Below are 19,976 nucleotides of genomic sequence, written 5' to 3' on the forward strand. Positions count from 1 at the left end.
TTGTTCAGTGAGAGTGAAGTGGTGGTTAATTTCTGATAAGCCTCTACACCTGCGGTCTAAACACTAAGTAGAGTCTTATCATTTTCAGGGTCATAACATCACCACAGCCTTTTCATCTGAGGGAAATCCTGAAAACCTGACCTGTTGGGGGGGCCTGAGGACTGGAATTGAGAAACACTGACTTAAGCAGAGGCGGCTCTAGGCTTTGTGAGGCCTTAGGCAAAACTTAGACATGAGGCCCCACTCACGCCCATAATGGGAAAAATAATTCAAGCAAGAAAAATGGCTTTAGAAAGAACAAGGATCTAGCCCACACGTGATCGGGACCACTTCCAGGGCACCCTCCTCACCCATCAGACATATTCAGCCAAGGCAAGAGGGGGGAGAGAGGGGGAGGTGAGAAAGAGAGAGGGGTGATAGAGAGATCCGATGACGCCGACATTAGTATTGATCACCATAGGTAATATCTATGGCCCAAACCAAAACCCTGTTAAATGTCTCAAGGGAGTAATTGAGAGGTTTATGGATTTCAAGTCGGGTAGGGTAATTATGGCCGGAGACATGAATCTCTGTCTGGACCCAGATGCCGATTGTACGTCGCGTGTGCAGCGGGGCGGGAATGCACAACGGAAATTACTTAAAAAGAAATTACATCAACACCAATTGATGGATGTTTGGAGAATACAACATCCAAAAGTACGTGACTACTCATTCCGCTCTGCTGTACACGGGACTTATTCTAGAATTGATTTATTTTTGGTGGACCATGGATCTTTGGAGACAGTCAAAAGTTCCGATATTGGAATAGTAACTTTGTCGGATCATGCTCCAGTATCAATTAATTTAAACATAGCGGGAATACAAAAGAACATTTCAACATGAAAACTTAATGAGGATCTATTCCAAGATGAAGAGGTTGTAAATAAGATCAAACGGGAATTAGAACTGTATTTTAAAGAAAATAGTTCAGAACATATGTCAGAAGCATTAGTATGGGAAGCCCACAAGGCTTATATCAGAGGTATTCTGATTGCAATCGGAACAGCTAAAATAAAAGAAAGGAGGAAGAAACGTGATGAGTTACATAAAACAATTCTTGATCTCGAATTAAAATAAAATAAAGAAAAAACTGCGCTAATATAAAAATAAGTGCCAAGCTGCTACATACAAACAAACAAAGCCAGCAAGATAATAAACAAAAATGTAGCGCTAACAAACTCAAAATTATATAGTACCAAGTGAGGTAACAACTCTCATAATATAAGAGCATAAATATAAACAATTGGCATGAATGAAAGTGACTAAAACAATGCTCAATGTAAAACAAAGAATATAAACGTATCAAAGTCTATATTATAAAGATGAGTGAACATCAGATGGAGTGATTGAAGCAGGAAAACAGGTGAGCTGCAATCCAGTGATTAAGATGCAACAGGTGTGCAAGTTGTCTGTAGAACCCCGTGAAGATCACAATCACATCAAAGTATGAAATGGGTAAAACACGCTTACCAGATGGTGTTGGACTCTACTACCTTACAGCAAAGAGTCAGCCAGACATTGTGGTCTTTGGAAGCCGGGACCACTAGAAACCGGACTTGGATCATATGCAGGGCTGGAACTCCAATGGAATGGACAACAGGAACCAGCAGTGCTTGAATGATGTATTTGCGTCAATGCCACAGGCTCTGAATACGATCTTTGGACCATCGATCAGGAAATGCAGGCAGAGGACGTAGTTAGAGCTCCAAATGAAGCCATGGGGTGGATGATAGAAAAGGAAAAAAGAACTCCAATGGTGCAGGTCAATTAAAACCAATAGGTTTATTTATAAAAGTCATAAAAATGACAAAAATAAAAGTGATCACGTACAGGGGTAGCAATGTGGGGTGCTCAAAGGCAATACCTGACGCGTTTCGGCTCAGTAAGCCTTCAACAGGGGCATGTTGAAGGCTTACTGAGCCGAAACGCGTCAGGTATTGCCTTTGAGCACCCCACATTGCTACCCCTGTACGTGATCACTTTTATTTTTGTCATTTTTATGACTTTTATAAATAAACCTATTGGTTTTAATTGACCTGCACCATTGGAGTTCTTTTTTCCTTTTCTATCATCCACCCCATGGCTTCATTTGGAGCTCTAACTACGTCCTCTGCCTGCATTTCCTGATCGATGGTCCAAAGATCGTATTCAGAGCCTGTGGCATTGACGCAAATACATCATTCAAGCACTGCTGGTTCCTGTTGTCCATTCCATTGGAGTTCCAGCCCTGCATATGATCCAAGTCCGGTTTCTAGTGGTCCCGGCTTCCAAAGACCACAATGTCTGGCTGACTCTTTGCTGTAAGGTAGTAGAGTCCAACACCATCTGGTAAGCGTGTTTTACCCATTTCATACTTTGATGTGATTGTGATCTTCACGGGGTTCTACAGACAACTTGCACACCTGTTGCATCTTAATCACTGGATTGCAGCTCACCTGTTTTCCTGCTTCAATCACTCCATCTGATGTTCACTCATCTTTATAATATAGACTTTGATACGTTTATATTCTTTGTTTTACATTGAGCATTGTTTTAGTCACTTTCATTCATGCCAATTGTTTATATTTATGCTCTTATATTATGAGAGTTGTTACCTCACTTGGTACTATATAATTTTGAGTTTGTTAGCGCTACATTTTTGTTTAAATTCTTGATCTCGAACAGAGACATAAACTAACAGGGGACTGTGTAGCTGGACACTCGGTTATTCTAAAAAGGGAGGAACTAAGGGCCAGATTCACAAATGAGATACAACGGCGTTTCTCCTGATACGCCGTCGTATCCCTGTTTCTATCTATGCGACTGATTCATAGAATCAGTTACGCATAGATATCCCTAAGATCCGACAGGTGTAATTGTTTTACACTTTTGGATCTTAGGATGCAATACCGCGGCCGCCGATGGGGGGAGTTTGCGTCGTAAACCAGCGTTGGGTATGCAAATTAGGAGTTACGGCGGATCCACGATGGTTTTTCGCGTTCGCTACATCGCCGCTAGTCTAGTTTCCCGTCGCAAAGTTATTTATTTATTTATTGATTGATTGGTTTGCGCAAAAGTTATAGCGTTTACAAAATAGGGGATAGTTTTATGGCATTTTTATTAATATTTTTTTTTTTTTACTAGTAATGCGGCGATAAGCGATTTTTTTCGTGACTGCGACATTATGGTGGACACACCGGACACTTGACACATTTTTGGGACCATTGTCATTTTCACAGCGAAAAGTGCTATAAAAATGCATTGAATACTGGGAAAAGGACAATGGCAGGGGCCCAACTGGCTCCCTCCCGTTTTTTTTAACACTTTTTTTTTTTGTGATGGCTGCCCTGCTGGTGACAATGCTAAGATTTTGGATAACCCATCACTTTGCAATAGTAGCCATTGGTCATCATAGAGAGGGTGAATTTCCCCAACAGAGACACAGACAGTGATCAAAGCCTGGCAGATCTTCTACCTTTTCCACACTCCATCCGGAACACACAAAAAAAAAAAAATAATAATAATAATTAACCACTTCCATACCGGGCCTATTCTGCCACTCCTCTCCTCCATGTAAAAAACATAATTTTTTTGCTAGAAAATTACTCAGAACCCCCCAAACATTATATATGTTTTTTTTAGTAGACACCCTAGGGAATAAAATGGCGGTCGTTGCAACTTTTTATCTTGCACGGTATTTGCGCAACAATTTTTCAAACATGTTTTTCCAGGAAAAAAAACTGTTTAATGAATAAAAAAATAACAAAACAGTAAAGTTAGCCCAACTTTTTTGTATAATGTGAAAGATGAAGTTACGCCGAGTAAATAGATACCCAACATGTCACGCTTTAAAATTGCGCACACTCATGGAATGGCGCCAAACTTCGGTACTTAAAAATCTCCATAGGTGACGCTTTAATTTTTTTTTTTTACAGGTTACCAGTTTAGAGTTACAGAGAAGTGGCTAGATTCACGTACGGCGGCTTAACTTTTTGCGGGCGTAGCTTATGTTATTTACGCTACGCCGCCGCAATTTAGATGGGCAAGTGCAGTATTCACAAAGCACTTGCTCCGTAAGTTGCGGCGGCGTAGCGTAAATTGGCCGGCGTAAGCCCGCCTAATTCAAATGTGGAAGAGGTGGGCGTGTTTTATGTAAATTAATCGTGACCTCACGTAAATGACGATTCGAACGAACGGCGCATGCACCGTCCATGAAAGTATCCCAGTGCGCATGCTCCAAATCACGTCGCAAAAAGTCAATGCTTTCGACGTGAACGTAACTTACGCCCAGCCCCATTCACGGACGAGTTACGCAAACGTCGTAAAACGTGAAAAATTTGACGGCCTTCCGACGTCCATACTTAACATTGGCTGCGCCATGTTTTTGGTGGTTTATCTTTACGCCTGAAAACGCCTTACGTAAATGACGTATCTTTACTGCGACGGCCATGCGTATGTTGGTGAATAGGCGTATTTTGCTGATTTACATATTCTAGGCGTAAATCAGCGTACACGCCCCTAGCGGCCAGCGTAAAGAGACAGCTAAGATACGACGGCGTAGGAGACTTACTCCGAACGTATCTTAGCAACATTTAAGCGTATCTCAATTTGAGCATACGCTTAAATATACGACGGCGCGGATTCGGACTTACAACGGCGTATCTACTGATACGTCCATCGTAAGTCTACCTGAATCTAGCCCCATGTCTAGTGCTAGAATTTTTTCTCGCGCTCTAACGCATGCAGCGATATCTCACATGTGTGGTTTGAACGGTGTTTACATATGTGGGCGGGACTTATGTGTACGGTTTGCTTCTGAGCTCGAGCTACCGGGGACAGGGACGTGTTAAGAAAAAAAAATATATATATATATATATATATATATATATATATATATATATATATATATATATATATATATATATATATATATATTGTTTATTTTACTTTTTTTTTTTTTACACTTTCGCTTTTACATTTTTTTTTTTCGATGACTTTTATTCCTATTACAAGGAATGTAAACATCCCTTATAATAGGCAGGGCCGCCATCAGGAATTATGGGGCCCCCTACACAGCTTAAGGCATGGGCCCCCTGGAGCAGAGAACTGGGGGGGGGGGGGGGTGCTGCCGCCTGAAATTATTATTAGTTTTTTTTATAAAAAGAAAATTACAAAAAAGGGGGGTTGCCATCTGGGGACCTCTGGGCCCTTCAATAAAAAAATAAATATATATAAACAAAAATAAACATTTATAAAAAATAAAAAAAAGGGGGTTTGCCACATGGGGCCCTGGGGACCTCTGAGCCCTTTAATAGTAAAAAAAAAGATATATATATAAAAAAAAGAAATAAAAAAAAAAAAAAAAAAAAAAAATTATAAAAAAGGGGGGGGGGGGGGGTTGCCATCCGGGGCCCTGGGGATCTACGGGCCCCCCGTACCCCTAAAAAAAAAAAAAACTTGGCCCTTTAATAAAAAAATAAATACAAATGAATTAAAAAAAATATTTTTTTTTATATAAAAAAAGGGGGAGTTGCCATCTGGGGCCCCTGTGGGCCTCCGTGTCCCTGGGGACCTCCGGACCCCTAAAAAAAAAAAAAATTTAAGGGGGTTGCCATCTGGGCCCCTTACAGGTGTACTGCCTGTACCCCCCTGATGGCGGCCCTGATAATAGGAATGGTGTGTGACAGGTCCTCTTTATGGAGAGATGCGGTGTCAATAAGACCCCACATCTCTCCTCCAGGCTGGGAAGTCTGAGACCATAAAAAAATAATTCACAATCTCACGCTTACCAGCCGCGATCGCTGCTTTGTTTACAATGGCGGCCCGGACATGGCGTAATAACGGGCCTCCGACAGTCATAGAGATGACTGGTGACCATCTGGTCACCAGATATCTCTATGGTCGTCATCCGGCGGCGGCCGATTCTTTCTCCGGGCCCCCGATGGCACGGGAGAGCCCGGGAAAGCACCGGATGGCGGCTGGAGGGGTGTGTGACCCATTATTCAGATATCCCCCCCTGAAATGGCCTGATGGCCTTATGGCCTTGGGCTGGAAGTGGTTAATATAATATTAACAATAATAATTGGCTATACGATTGCTATGGAATTTTTGCTCACCCCTCGTATAATGTCTGTACTTGGGGGGGGGGGGGGGGGGGGGGGAATAGATCATTCTGCTTGACACATTCAAAAAAATATACTTACTGGATCTGCTTTGTTTACAGATCAATATAATCGATAAAGACGAGACTAAAACTAGGACGACGACACTGATCATGATGGTGATGGTCATTTTCAGGTCAGACTCAGGAGGCACTGGTGGTTTTTTCAACTCTGTGAAGAAATGGTGATAATACTTTATTATTCTCATAAACTTAGGTAGAAGTCAGCTTTTTAGGAAGCATTTAAAATCGGTATTAAAACCAAAAGACAATATTTAACCACTTAAGCCCCGAACCATTATGCAGGAAAAGGACCTGGCCCCTTTTTGCGATTCGGCACTGCGTCGCTTTAACTGACAATTGCGCGGTCGTGCGACGTGGCTCCCAAACAAAATTAGTGTCCTTTTTTCCCCCCACAAATAGAGCTTTCTTTTGGTGGTATTTGATCACCTCTGCGGCTTTTATTTTTTGCGCTATAAACAAAAATAGAGCGACAATTTTGAAAAAAAAATTCAATATTTTTTACTTTTTGCTATAATAAATATCCCCCCCCCCCCCAAAAAAAAAAAAATATATATATTTTTCCTCAGTTTAGGCCGATACGTATTCTTCTACATATTTTTGGTAAAAAAAATTGCAATAAGCATTTATTGATTGGTTTGCGCAAAAGTTATAGCGTTTACAAAATAGGGGCTAGTTTTATGGCATTTTTATTAATTTTTTTTTTTTTTACTACTAATGGCGGCGATCAGCAATTTTTTTTCCGTGACTGTGACATTATGGCGGACACTTCGGACACATTTTTGGGACCATTGTCATTTTCACAGTGAAAAGAGCTATACAAATGCACTGATTACTGTGAAAATGATAATGGCAGTCAAGGGGTTAACCACTAGGGGGTGCTAAAGGGGTTAAGTGTGCCCTGATTTGTGATTCTTACTGTAGGGGGGCGTGGCTGTATGTGTGATGTCACTAATCGTCCTTCCCTATGACAGGGAACAGACGATCACTGACATTGCCACAGAGAAGAACAGGGAAAGGTTTGTTTACACACACCTCCCCTTGTTCTTCAGCTCTTGTGACCCGATCGCGGGAGACCGGCGGCGATCGGGTTAGCGGGTCCCGCGGGCCGGGTCACCAGGCTTCGGACTGATGGCGCGTGTGCGACCCATGGCTGGGCACTTAAAGGGCAACATACCTGTACGTGCTTGTGCCCAGCCGTGCCATTCTGCCAACGTATATCGGCGTTAAGCGGTCCTCAAGTGGTTAATATATTGCAGCCTACCAATTCTTAGATGCGATGGATGCATTTGTTTTCTTTTTTAGGCCTTCTTTCCTTTATTTTTACCTTGTGATCCAGCCAGTAAACTCTTCCGTCTGTGTGGAATTCAATCGGAGAAAAATCCATGCATGCTCAGAATCAAGTCGACGCATGTTCGGAAGCATTAAACTTTTTCTCGGCTCGTCGTAGTGTTTTACATCACCGCGTTTTGGACGGTCGGAATTTAATCTGACAGTGTGTATGCAAGACAGCTTGAACGGAATTCCAATGAAAAAATCCATCGGATTTTAGACCATCGGATACTCCGATCGTGTGTACGCGGCAGAAATCTGTTGATTTTCAACAGAACAAGCTAGAGAATAAAATGATGTGGTTGAAATACTTTATGTCACACCGTATTTGCGCAGCAGTCTTACAAATGCAATTTTTTGGGGGGAAAAATACACTTTTTGAATTAAAAAATAAGAAAACATTAACGTTAGCCCAATTTATTTTTTATATTGTGAAAGATGATATTACGCCGGGTAAATTGATACCCAACATCTCACGCTTCAAAATTGCACCCGCTCGTGGAATGGCGACAAACTTTTACCCTTAAAAATCTCCATAGGTGGCATTTAACCACTTGAGGACCGCCACACGCAGATATACGTCTGCAGAATGACACGGCTGGGCACAAGAGCGTACATGTACGTCCCCTTTAAGAGCCCAACCGCGGGTCGCGCAGCACGCTCACGACCTGGTCCTCTTCTCCATGACAGCGGACCCTATCACCAGTGGTGTCCCGCGATCTGGTCACAGAGAGGAAGAACGGGGAGAGGTAAGTGTAAACACACCTCTCCCCGTGCTTCCTAGTGTGGCTGTCTCTGATCGTCTGTTTCCTGTCATAGGGAACGATGATCAGTGATGTCACACGCTAAGCCACGCCCCCACAGTAAGAAACACACATTAGGGCACACTTAACCCCCCTTCAGGTTAACCCCTTCACTGCCAGTGTCATTTTCACAGCAATCAGTGCATTTTTATAGCACTGCTTGATGTAAAAAGGACAATGGTTCCAAAATAGTGTCAAAAGTGTCCGATGTGTCCGCCATAATGTCGCAGTCACGTTAAAAATCGATGATCGCCGCCATTACTTTCGCGCAAACCAATCAATAAACGCTTATTGCGATTTTTTTTTTACCAAAAATAAGTAGAAGAAAACGTATCGGCCTAAACTGAGGAAAAAAATTGTTTTTGTATATATATTTTTGGGGATATTTATTATAGCAAAAAGTAAAAAATATAGATTTTTTTTTTCAAAATTGTCGCTCTATTTTTGTTTATAGCGCAAAAAATAAAAACGGCAGAGGTGATCAAATACCACCAAAAGAAAGCTCTACTTGTGGGGAAAAAAGGACGCCAATTTTGTTTGGGAGCCACGTCGCACGACCGCGCAATTGTCAGTTAAAGCGACGCAGTGTCGAATCGCAAAAAGGGGCAAGGTCCTTAACCTGCATATTGGTCCGGGTCTTAAGTGGTTAAGGACCGAGCCTCTTTCTGAGATTTGTTGTTTACAAGTTAAAAAAAAAATGTTTTGCTAGAAAATTACTTAGAACCCCCAAACATTATATTTTTTTCCCAGACACCCTAGAGAATAAAATGGCGCTCGTTGCAATACTTTATGCACACCGTATTTTCACAGCAGTCTTACAAACGCAATTTTTTTGGAAAAAATACACTGTTTTGAATTAAAAAATAAGAAAATGGTAAAGTTAGCCCAATTTTTATATTTTTTATATTGTGGGACGGAGAAGGCGCCGGAAGTGGCGTAGATACCCACAGGTGGCTTGAGTATCTATGCCCGCAAGTGGGAGAAAAATACTTGTATTGGGCCCCGTACAGACGAGCGGACAGTCCGATGAAAACGGTCCGGCGGACCGTTTTCATCGGACCGTCCACTCGGAGATTTCGGTCTGATGGCTTGTACACACCATCAAACCGAACTCCCCGCGGACAGACAGCGCGGTGACGTGGCGGTGACGTTGACGCCGCCACGTCACCAAACCAGGAAGTAAAATACTTCCACGCATGTGTTGAATCCATTCGACGCATGCGGGAGATATCTGTCCACTGGTTAGGTGTACTAACCAGCGGACATGTCCGCCGGACAGCTTTCCAGCATGCTAAGAAACATTTGTCCGCCGGATATCTGTCCGCTAGCCTGTACACACGATCGGATCTGTCCGCTGACACTGGTCCGCGGACCAGTTTTAGTGGACCGATCCGGTCGTGTGTACAAGGCCTCAGACAGGTATCTGCTTCCCCCTCCCCTGAAAGGTGCCAAATGTGACACCGGAGTTGGGGAGGGTTCCGAAAAGCGGAGGTTCCATTTTTGTGTGGAACTCCGCTTTAACAACAGCCATCCAGCAACGTTTAGGGGTGGACATTGAAGGCCACCCTTTTGCCACGGCACAAATGTGTCAGGTGGTCGTAAAGGGATTGCCGTAATAAGTTTATTTCCTATGCTCATCAATGCCATCTAATGGTCATAATGAAGAATCTTTCCTGGTTGAGATGTTTCAGGAAAAATATCACATTGTGGCCTCTAGATGGCAGACATAGGAAATAATATTTTTAGACAAAATTTGGCAAGTTTTCAGTGAGGTTGTGCCAATGTTTGTCACTTTCCTACAGATTTTTATATATATATATATATATATATATATATATATATATATATATATATATATATATATATATAATAGTTCCCTTAGTGATAACTTTTTGGCAAATGTGAAGACGATCAATGAAATTTAAATGAATAAATATGGCTGTGTTTTTTCTTGACACACTTCTGTAGTAATGGCTATTCTTAATGTTTACGCTACAAAAAGTAGAGATCAAAGCTAAGAATTGTTATTGGGTGAAATAACTAATGCCCCATACACACAATCAAAATTTCTGATGGAAAAAGTCAGACAGACTTTTTTCTATCGGAAATTCCGTGTGTATGCCCCATCGGAGTAATTCCATCGGAAATTACGATGAATTTCACCGAAGTTTAGATAGAGAACATGTTCTATTTTACTCCGATGGAATTCTGACGTGATTTTGGTCGGACAAAGGTCCGATCGTGTGTACGGGGCTTTAGATGTAACCACCAAGACTGCTGCATGCTTAGATTTATTCTGTCTAAAATCAGCTTTTTACTATTTTTACTTTTACAGTGGAACCTTGGATTACAAGCATAATCCGTTCTAGGGGAATGCTTGTAATCCAAAGCACTCGCATATCAAAGCGTTTCCCCATAGAAGTCAATGGAAACTAAAATAATTTGTTCCAGATTGACTTTTATGGCATGTAATACCGTATGTGGCCAGAGGTGGGGGGGGGGGCGCCGGAGAGCCTCAGAAATACTCGGGAACAGCTTGGCTGAATTTAGAAACCCTCTGGAACGGAGTATTTCCAAGGTATTCCGAGTATTTCTGAGTATTTACGAATGGCTCCGATCGGCTACGCTCGGCTCAGATGGGCTTTGGCGCCCCCGCACTTCTAGCCAAACCCGGTGCTGTACACCGCTGTGGCTTGAATCCTGCTCGTGTTGCGAGACAACACTCGCAAACCGAGTCAGGATTTAAAGAAAAGAAATGCTCGTATTGCGAAACGCTCGCTAACCACGTTACTCGCAATCCGAGGTTTCACTGTACTTGACTATTACATTTTTATTTTCCAGCCGGAGTTCAGCTTTAACCACTTGCCGACCTGCTCATGTACACATGTACGTACCTGTACGTCCTCTGCTTGACGGCGGTGGGGGGTCCGATCGGGACCCCCCCCGGTACATGGCGCGGGTCGGTAAGCTGTAGAAGCGATCCGTGATGAGGGGGCGGCTGTCCGTTTTCAGCTCCCCCTCTGCGATCGCTCTCAGCCTATCCCTGCACTCCCCCCTCCTCCTTCCTGTGTTCAGTGTAAACAACAGGAAGGAGGAAGTGTGTGATCTCTCCTCGTGGTGGTCATATCGACCACCGCTGAGGAGAGAAGACATCACAAAAGTAAGTGGCACCAAGCAGCACACTGACACCAGCACATTAGGCACATTTAACCCCCTTTTAACCCCTTCAGTCACCGCCAATCGCCCCCCCCCCCCCCAGTCTCCTGTAATAGTGTCACTGAATGCAGGGATCATTTATTTTTTGATTTCTGCATTTAGTGTCAGTGTTACAGAAAAAAAGTGTTAGGGCAGTTAGTTTTAGCCCCCTTTAGGTCCAGGGTAGCCCCCTACCCCCCCCTAATAAAGGTTTAACCCCTTGATCACCGCCCTAGTTAACCCTTTCACCCCCTATTGCCAGTGTCACTAAGCGATCGATTTTCTGATCGCTGTATTAGTGTCACTGTTGCCGCTAGGCAGTTAGTTTTTTTTGAGGTTCGCCGCCAGGTTCTATAGCGTTAGGTACCCCCATAAATAAAGTTTTTAACCCCTGATTGCCCCCTAGTTAACCCTTTCACCCCCTATTGCCAGTGTCACTAAGCGATCGATTTTCTGATCACTGTATTAGTGTCACTGTTGCCGCTAGGCAGTTAGTTTTTTTTATGAGGTTCGCCGCCAGGTTCTATAGCGTTAGGTACCCCCATAAATAAAGTTTTTAACCCCTGATTGCCCCCTAGTTAACCCTTTCACCCCCTATTGCCAGTGTCACTAAGCGATCGATTTTCTGATCGCTGTATTAGTGTCACTGTTGCCGCTAGGCAGTTAGTTTTTTTTGAGGTTCGCCGCCAGGTTCTATAGCGTTAGGTACCCCCATAAATAAAGTTTTTACCCCTGATTGCCCCCTAGTTAACCCTTTCACCAGTGATCACCGTATAAGTGTTACGGTTGACGCTGGTTAGTTAGTTTGCTGTTTATAGCATCAGGGCACCCGCCGTATATAACCCAATAAAGGTTTAACCCCCTGATCGCCCGGCGGGTGATATAAATAAAATTTTAGCGTCAGTCAGGGTCTGCGTCGCCCCAGGCAGTGTTAGGTTAGTGCCAGTACCGCTTACACCCACTCGCAAAGCATACACCCCCCTTAGTGGTATAGTATCTGAACGGATCGATACCTGATCTGATCAGATCTATACTAGCGCACCCAGCAGTTTAGGGTACCCAAAAACGCATTGTTAGCGGAATCAGCCCAGATACCCGCTAGCACCTGCGTTTTCCCCCTCAGGTTGCCCAGCCCAACCCACCCAAGTGCAGTATCGATCGATCACTGTCACTTCAAAAACACAACACACAACTGCAGCGTTCGCAGAGACAGGTTGATCCCTGCGATCGCTAACAGTTTTTTTGGAAGCATTTTCTACATTTTCCTTTCTATAGTCGGGTGCTTTTTTTACCTGTGAATCATCACCAGTGTACCACTAAATTTAAAACCCAAAATGGCAAAGCGAATGTACAGTGGTGAAGAGGCCGTCAGGATTCTGTGCATGTCAGATAGTGAAGAAGAGGAGGTCACGCATCTGACAGAATCTGGCTCAGAATACGATCCTGTTTACAACAGCGGCTCCATGTCAGATAGCTCGGACGACGGAGTGGTGGTCCCTGCTAAGGCCAGGCGTACCCGACCCCATTCTGATGTTGTTGAGCAGCAAGAACCGCAGGTCCCTCGTATGGAGCAGAGAGCCAGTACTAGCGCCGCTATTCCTTCTGGTGGATTGGCAAGCACCAGCGGCCTAGTACACCCTGGTCGTTCATCCAGCACTGCAGTAAGACGTGGCGACGTGGCGAGTCCCATAAGTGCAGTTCAAGCTGGCGAGGTGGCAAGCACAAGTAGTGTCCCGCTGCCACCAAGAAGAAGACAAAGACAGGCCCGTCGTGCCCATAGTGCCCTTCCTGCAGAATTCGCCTATCCTGATTGGGTCCCCACCACTTCTGCAGAACCCGTACTTCCCCCATTCACTGGCCAACCCGGTATTCAGGTGGATACAGCGAACTTTACGTCACTTGATTTTTATTCGCTGTATTTTGACGGAAGATCTCTATAGATCTATTGTGGACCAGACTAATTTATATGCTGGTACCTACATCGCCGCTAACCCCCAGTCTCTCCTTGCCAAAGAATGGAAACCTCTTGAGGTTTCCGAATTTAAGATCTTTCTGGGCCTTACCCTCAACATGGGAATACACACATTTCCGGAGTTGCGGATGTATTGGTCCACACATCCCATCGACCATATGCCCGTGTTCTCTGCTCACATGGCCAGGAAACGATACGAGGCGATCCTGCGGTTCCTGCATTTCAGTGACAATGCACTTTGTCGTCCACGTGGAGACCCTGAATTTGACCGGCTCTACAAAATTCGGCCCCTCGTAAACCATTTCAACGAACGTTTTGCAGCCTTGTTTAATCCCCAGCAGGTTGTATGCGTTGATGAGTCCCTGGTTGAATTTGCTGGCCGCTTGTCTTTCAAACAGTACATTCCCAGCAAGCGTTCCAGATACGGGGTCAAGCTCTATAAGCTCTGTGACAGGGCCACAGGCTACACATGGAGCTTTAGGGTTTACGAGGGAAAAGATAGTCAGGTAGAGCCGGAAGGATGCCCAGATTACATGGGGAGCGCTGGCAAGATCGTGTGGGACTTGGTGTCACCCTTATTCGGAAAGGGGTACCACTTATACGTGGACAATTTTTACAGCAGCGTGCCACTTTTTAGCCACTTGTTTGATCGTCAGATTGGAGCATGTGGCACCGTGCGACCTAATCGCCGGGGCTTTCCCCAGAGGCTTGTAGATGCCCGTCTTAGCCTGGGGGCGAGAGCCTGCTGCAAGTGTAAAAATTTGCTCGCTGTGAAGTGGCGGGACAATAGGAATGTTTTCGTTCTTACCACCCTTCACGCAGACACGACAGTACAAATTCGTACGGCGACTGGTGTTGTGGAGAAACCCCTCTGTGTCCACGAATATAACCAAAACATGGGAGGGGTGGACCTCAACGACCAGCTGATGGCGCCGTATCATATTGCCCGCAAGACGAGACGCTGGTACAAAAAAGTGTCTCTACATTTATTTCAATTGGCTCTACTGAATGCTCATGTCGTATACAGAGCTTCAGGACGGAATGAATCCTTCCTTCAATTCCAGAGGGATATCATCACAGAACTCCTGTATCCAGGCGGTACTGCACCTCACCAGCCCCTACCAAATGCAGTAAGCCGACTGCATGAGAGGCATTTTTCTTATGTCCTCGAGAGTACCCCTACCCAACGAGCCCCCCAAAGAAGATGTCGTGTCTGTACCAAGCGCGGATTTAGGCGTGACACCCGTTATTTTTGTCCCCGCTGTCTTGACAATCCTGGTCTTTGTATTGGGGAATGTTTTGAACGCTTCCACACACGAGTTAATTTTTAGTGTAGGGTGAAACATTTCACAGGATAGGCTCACTTACACAGGGTCTCCCAAGATGCCATCGCATTTTGAGAGACCCAAACCTGGAACCGAAAAGTTGAACAGTTACAAAAAAAAGTGTTAAAAAAAAAAAAAAAAAGGAAAAAAAAAAAAAAAAAAAAAAAGTTGTTGTTTTATTGTTCTCTCCCTCTCTATTCTCTCTCTATTGTTCTGCTCTTTTTTACTGTATTCTATTCTGCAAAGTTTTATTGTTGTTATGTTTTTTCATGCTTGCTTTTCAGGTATGTAATTTACTTTACTGTTTTCAGGTACATCATTCAGCTGTTGCGCGGACTTATTTATATTGACAGCAACAGCGTTTGCTCCCACGATATATAAAGCCGTGACTCCAGTGCTGTAGGAGGTGATTTCACCACCACAGTTAAAAAAAAAGCATATATGCCGAAGCATGGGGGCAGCAGGGGCGGAGGAGCGATTTTGCTCCTAATGCCGCGTACATACGGTTGACATTCCTACGGAGGCTTTCCCGTGGAAAAGTCTGACCATGTGTACACGGCATAGAAAAGTCCGACCGTGTGTACGCGGCATAGAAAAGTCCGACCATACGCGGCATAACTTTTTTGCGGGAGGATGCCCCCATGCTTCGGCATATATATATTTTAGGCACAGGTTGCGTTAAAAAATGTTTTATTTTTTACAGTTTTTTTTATAGGTATTTGCTTTGCAGGTATGGTATGATCTTACTGTTATACTGGAATGTTACTTTGTTTTAATGTTAACCATCATTTGCTTAGCAGGTACGCCATTCAGTTGCAGTGCGGATTTATTTAGCGTGACAGCAACAGCGTTTGCTCCCACGATATATATAAAGCCGCGACTCCAATGCTGTAGGAGGTGATTTCACCACCACAGTTCAAAAAAGAGCATATATGCCGGAGCATGGGGGCATTAGGGGCGGAGGAGCGATTTTGCTCCTAATGCCGCGTACATACTGTTGACATTCCTACTGAGGCTTTCCCGTGGAAAAGTCTGACCATGTGTACGCGGCGTAGAAAAGTCCGACCGTGTGTACGCGGCATAGAAAAGTCCGACCGTACGCGGCATAACTTTTTTGCGGGAGGATGCCCCCATGCTTCAGCATATATAAATGGTGCATGTATGCCCATCATTAGAAGTGGGTGGATGAAGGGAGGTATTCTAATGGTGGGCATACCCACCGATCAATCTTTTTTTCGTTCAGCCAACAGGCTGCATGAAAAAAAAAGATTACAATACATGTCCAACAAGAACCATCAATGTACTGGTATGTTGCTGGACTTTGAATGGTTATACCAGAATGATGCCTGTGGGTTTAGGCATCATCTTGGTATCATTCTTTTCAGCCAGCGGTCAGCTTTCATGTAAAAGCAGTCCTAGCGGCTAATTAGCCTCTAGACTGCTTTTACATTCAGTGGGAGGGAATGTTCCCCCCCCCGGATATAAACGGCGCCATTGAGAATATTGGAAAGCATTTTATCACACCGATCTTGGTGTGGTCAGATGCTTTGAGGGCAGAGGAAAGATCTAGGGTCTAATAGACCCCATTTAAAAAAAAAAAAGAGTACCTGTCACTAGAGGTCGACCGATATGGGTTTTTCTCTGGCCAATGCCGATGCCGATATTCAGAAATCGGGGCAGCCGATGGCCGATATATGAGGCCGATTTTTGCGGCCGATATTTTGGGCCGATTTTTGGATTGGGATGCATTGTGGAGGAGGATGGATGGTGCTGGGCGTGGGTGGGAGATGCGTTGTGGAGGGGGAAAGATGGTGCTGGCTGTGCGTGGGGGATGCATTGTGGAGGGGGATGGATGAATGGTGCTGGGTGTGGGTGGGGGATGTGTTGTGGAGGGGGATAGATGGATGGTGCTGGCGGTGGATGTGTTGTGAAGGGGGATGGATGGATGCAGCTGGCCGTGGGTGGGGGATGCATTGTGAAGGGGGATGGATGGATGCAGCTGGCCGTGGGTGGGGGATGCATTGTGAAGGGGGATGGATGGAGCTGGCCGTGGGTGGGGGATGTATTGTGAAGGGGGATGGATGGAGCTGGCCGTGGGTGGGGGATGTATTGTGAAGGGGGATGGATGGATGCAGCTGGCCGTAGGTGGGGGATGCATTGTGAAGGGGGATGGATGGATGAAGCTGGCCGTGGGTGGGGGATTCATTGTGAAGGGGGATGGATGGATGGAGCTGGCCGTGGGTGGGGGATGTATTGTGAAGGGGGATGGATGGATGAAGCTGGCCGTGGGTGGGGGATGCATTGTGAAGGGGGATGGATGGATGCAGCTGGCCGTGGGTGGGGGATGCATTGTGAAGGGGGATGGGTGGATGCAGCTGGCCGTGGGTGGGGGATGTATTGTGAAGGGGGATGGATGGATGCAGTTGGCCGTGGGTGGGGGATGCATTGTGAAGGGGGATGGATGGATGGATGGAGCTGGCCGTGGGTGGGGGATGTATTGTGAAGGGGGATGGATGGATGGAGCTGGCCGTGGGTGGGGGATGTATTGTGAAGGGGGATGGATGGATGAAGCTGGCCGTGGGTGGGGGATGCATTGTGAAGGGGGATGGATGGATGAAGCTGGCCGTGGGTGGGGGATGCATTGTGAAGGGGGATGGATGGATGGAGCTGGCCGTGGGTGGGGGATGCATTGTGAAGGGGGATGGATGGATGCAGCTGGCCGTGGGATGCATTGTGAAGGGGGATGGATGGATGGAGCTGGCCGTGGGTGGGGGGTGTATTGTGAAGGGGGATGGATGGATGCAGCTGGCCGTGGGTGGGGGATGCATTGTGGAGGGGGGTGGATGGATGGAGCTGGCCGTGGGTGGGGGATGCATTGTGAAGGGGGATGGATGGATGGAGCTGGCCGTGGGTGGGAGATGCTTTGTAGAGGGGGGTGGATGGATGCAGCTGGCCGTGGGTGGGGATGGATATATATAAAATGAGTGTGTATACAGGAGAGGGGTGTGCTCTAACATGTACACACTGTTCCCTCCAGCACTGTCCATTGGATGACACCTGTGAGCTCCCACGTGAGTTGGAGTACCATGTACAATCACTAGAGAGCCGAGGCACCTATCAGAGATGATAGGAATACTGTACATTACCCCAGTCTCCAGCAGCACGAGAAATGAATCCTTCAGCCACGCTGCTGGTAGCCTGCGCGCCGGCCCCGCCCCCCCTTACCTCGGCGGGCTGTAGCAGAAAGCAAACTTGTCACAAGCCCGAGCAGCTGCAGTAGTTGTCTGCGCGAAGAGATCACAAAAGCTTCCTGCATGCTGGGACGGTGGCGGGATTACTGAACATGGGCTCTAGGCTACGGCTGGAGCCGTAGCCTAGAGCCCATGTTCAGTAATCCCGCCAACGTCCCAGCATGCAGGAAGCTTTTGTGATCTCTTTGCGCAGACAACTTGTACTGCAGCTGCTCGGGCTTGTGACAAGTTTGCTTTCTGCTACAGCCCGCCGAGGTAAGGGGGGGCGGGGCCGGCGCGCAGGCTACCAGCAGCGTGGCTGAAGGATTCATTTCTCGTGCTGCTGTAGGTGGAGCGGGGTTTTAGCGCGGCAGCCGAAAATCGGCCGATTTTTTTACAATAATCGGCCGATGCCGATTTCTTAAAAACGGCCAAATATCGGCCGATATATCGGTCGACCTCTACCTGTCACTAACTATTGCTATCATAAGGGATATTTACATTCCCTGAGATAACAATAAAAATGGTAAAAAAATTAAAAAATGGAAGGAACAGTTAACAAATAAAATAAAAAAAGCGAAATAAATATATAAAAAAAAAAAAAAAAAGCATCCCTGTCCCCCCCTGCTCTTGCGCAAAGGCGAACGCAAGCGTCGGTCTGGAGTCATATGTAAACAGCAATTGCACCATGCATGTGAGGTATCACCGCGAAGGGCAGATCGAGGGCAGTAATTTTAGCAGTAGACCTACTCTGTAAATCTAATGTGGTAACCTGTAAAGGCTTTTAAAGGCTTTTAAAAATGTATGTAGTTTGTCGCCACTGCGCGTTTGTGCGCAATTTTAAAGTATGTCGTGTTTGGTATCCATGTACTCGTCCTAAGATCATAATTTTTATTTCATCAATAATTTGGGCAATATAGTGTGTTTTAGTGCTCTAAAATAAAAAAAAGTGTATTTTTTCCCCAAAAAATGCGTTTGAAAAAACGCTGCGCAAGTACTGTGTGGAAAAAAAAATTGCAACACCCACCATTTTAATCTGTAGGGCCTTTGCTTTAAAAAAATATATAATGTTTGGGGGTTCAACTTAACTTTCTTGCAAAAAAATAATATGTTTTTATGTAAACAAACAGTGTCAGAAAGGGCTTTTTCTTCAAGTGGTTAGAAGAGTGGGTGATGTGTGACATAAGCTTCTAATTGTTGTGCATAAAATGCCAGGACAATTCAAAACCCCCCCAAATGACCCCATTTTGGAAAGTAGACACCCCAAGCTATTTGCTGAGAGGCATCTCAAGTCCATGGAATATTTTAGATTTTGACCCAAGTTGCGGGAAATATAAATATATATATATATTTTTTTTTTTTTGCGCAAAGTTGTCTCTAAATGATATATTGCTCAAACATGCCATGGGCATATGTGGAATTACACCCCAAAATACATTCTGCTGCTTCTCCTGAGTACGGGGATACCACATGTGTGAGACTTTTTGGGAGCCTAGCCGCGTACCGGACCCCAAAAACCAATCACCGCCTTCAGGCTTTCTAAGGGTGTAAATTTTTGATTTCACTCCTCACTACCTATCACAGTTTCGAAGGCCATAAAATGCCAAAATAGCACAAAAAAACCCAAATGACCCCATTTTGGAAAGAAGACACCCCAAGGAAACTGCTGAGAGGCATGTTGAGTCCATTGATTTTTTTTTTTTTTGTCCAAAGTGATTAAATAATGACAAAAAAAAAAAAAAAATTGTCACTAAATGATATATTGCTCACACATGCCATGGTTATATGTGGAGTTGCACCCTAAAATACATTCTGCTGCTTCTCCTGAGTACGGGGATACCACATGTTTGGGACTTTTTGGGAGCCTAGCCGCGTACGGGACCCCGAAAACCAAGCACCGCCTTCAGCATTTCTAAGGGC

The 19,976-nt window shown here is 45.0% G+C and overlaps 1 protein-coding gene across 1 annotated transcript in view; it reads right to left on the reverse strand.

Annotated features, from left to right (window-relative positions):
* Window positions 1–1,010: 1,010 nt before the first annotated feature.
* Window positions 1,011–19,976, reverse strand: part of CD86 (CD86 molecule) — a 31,812-nt gene continuing 12,846 nt past the window's right edge. The window contains exons 3-4 of the mRNA XM_040339479.1: window positions 6,222–6,350; window positions 1,011–1,045 (exon numbers count right to left, since the gene is read on the reverse strand). Coding sequence (XP_040195413.1) covers window positions 1,011–1,045; window positions 6,222–6,350 — 164 coding nt within the window. The remainder of the gene's footprint in view (window positions 1,046–6,221; window positions 6,351–19,976) is intronic.

The sequence above is a fragment of the Rana temporaria genome, chromosome 2, assembly GCF_905171775.1.
Source record: "Rana temporaria chromosome 2, aRanTem1.1, whole genome shotgun sequence".
Classification (NCBI taxonomy): Eukaryota; Metazoa; Chordata; class Amphibia; order Anura; family Ranidae; genus Rana; species Rana temporaria.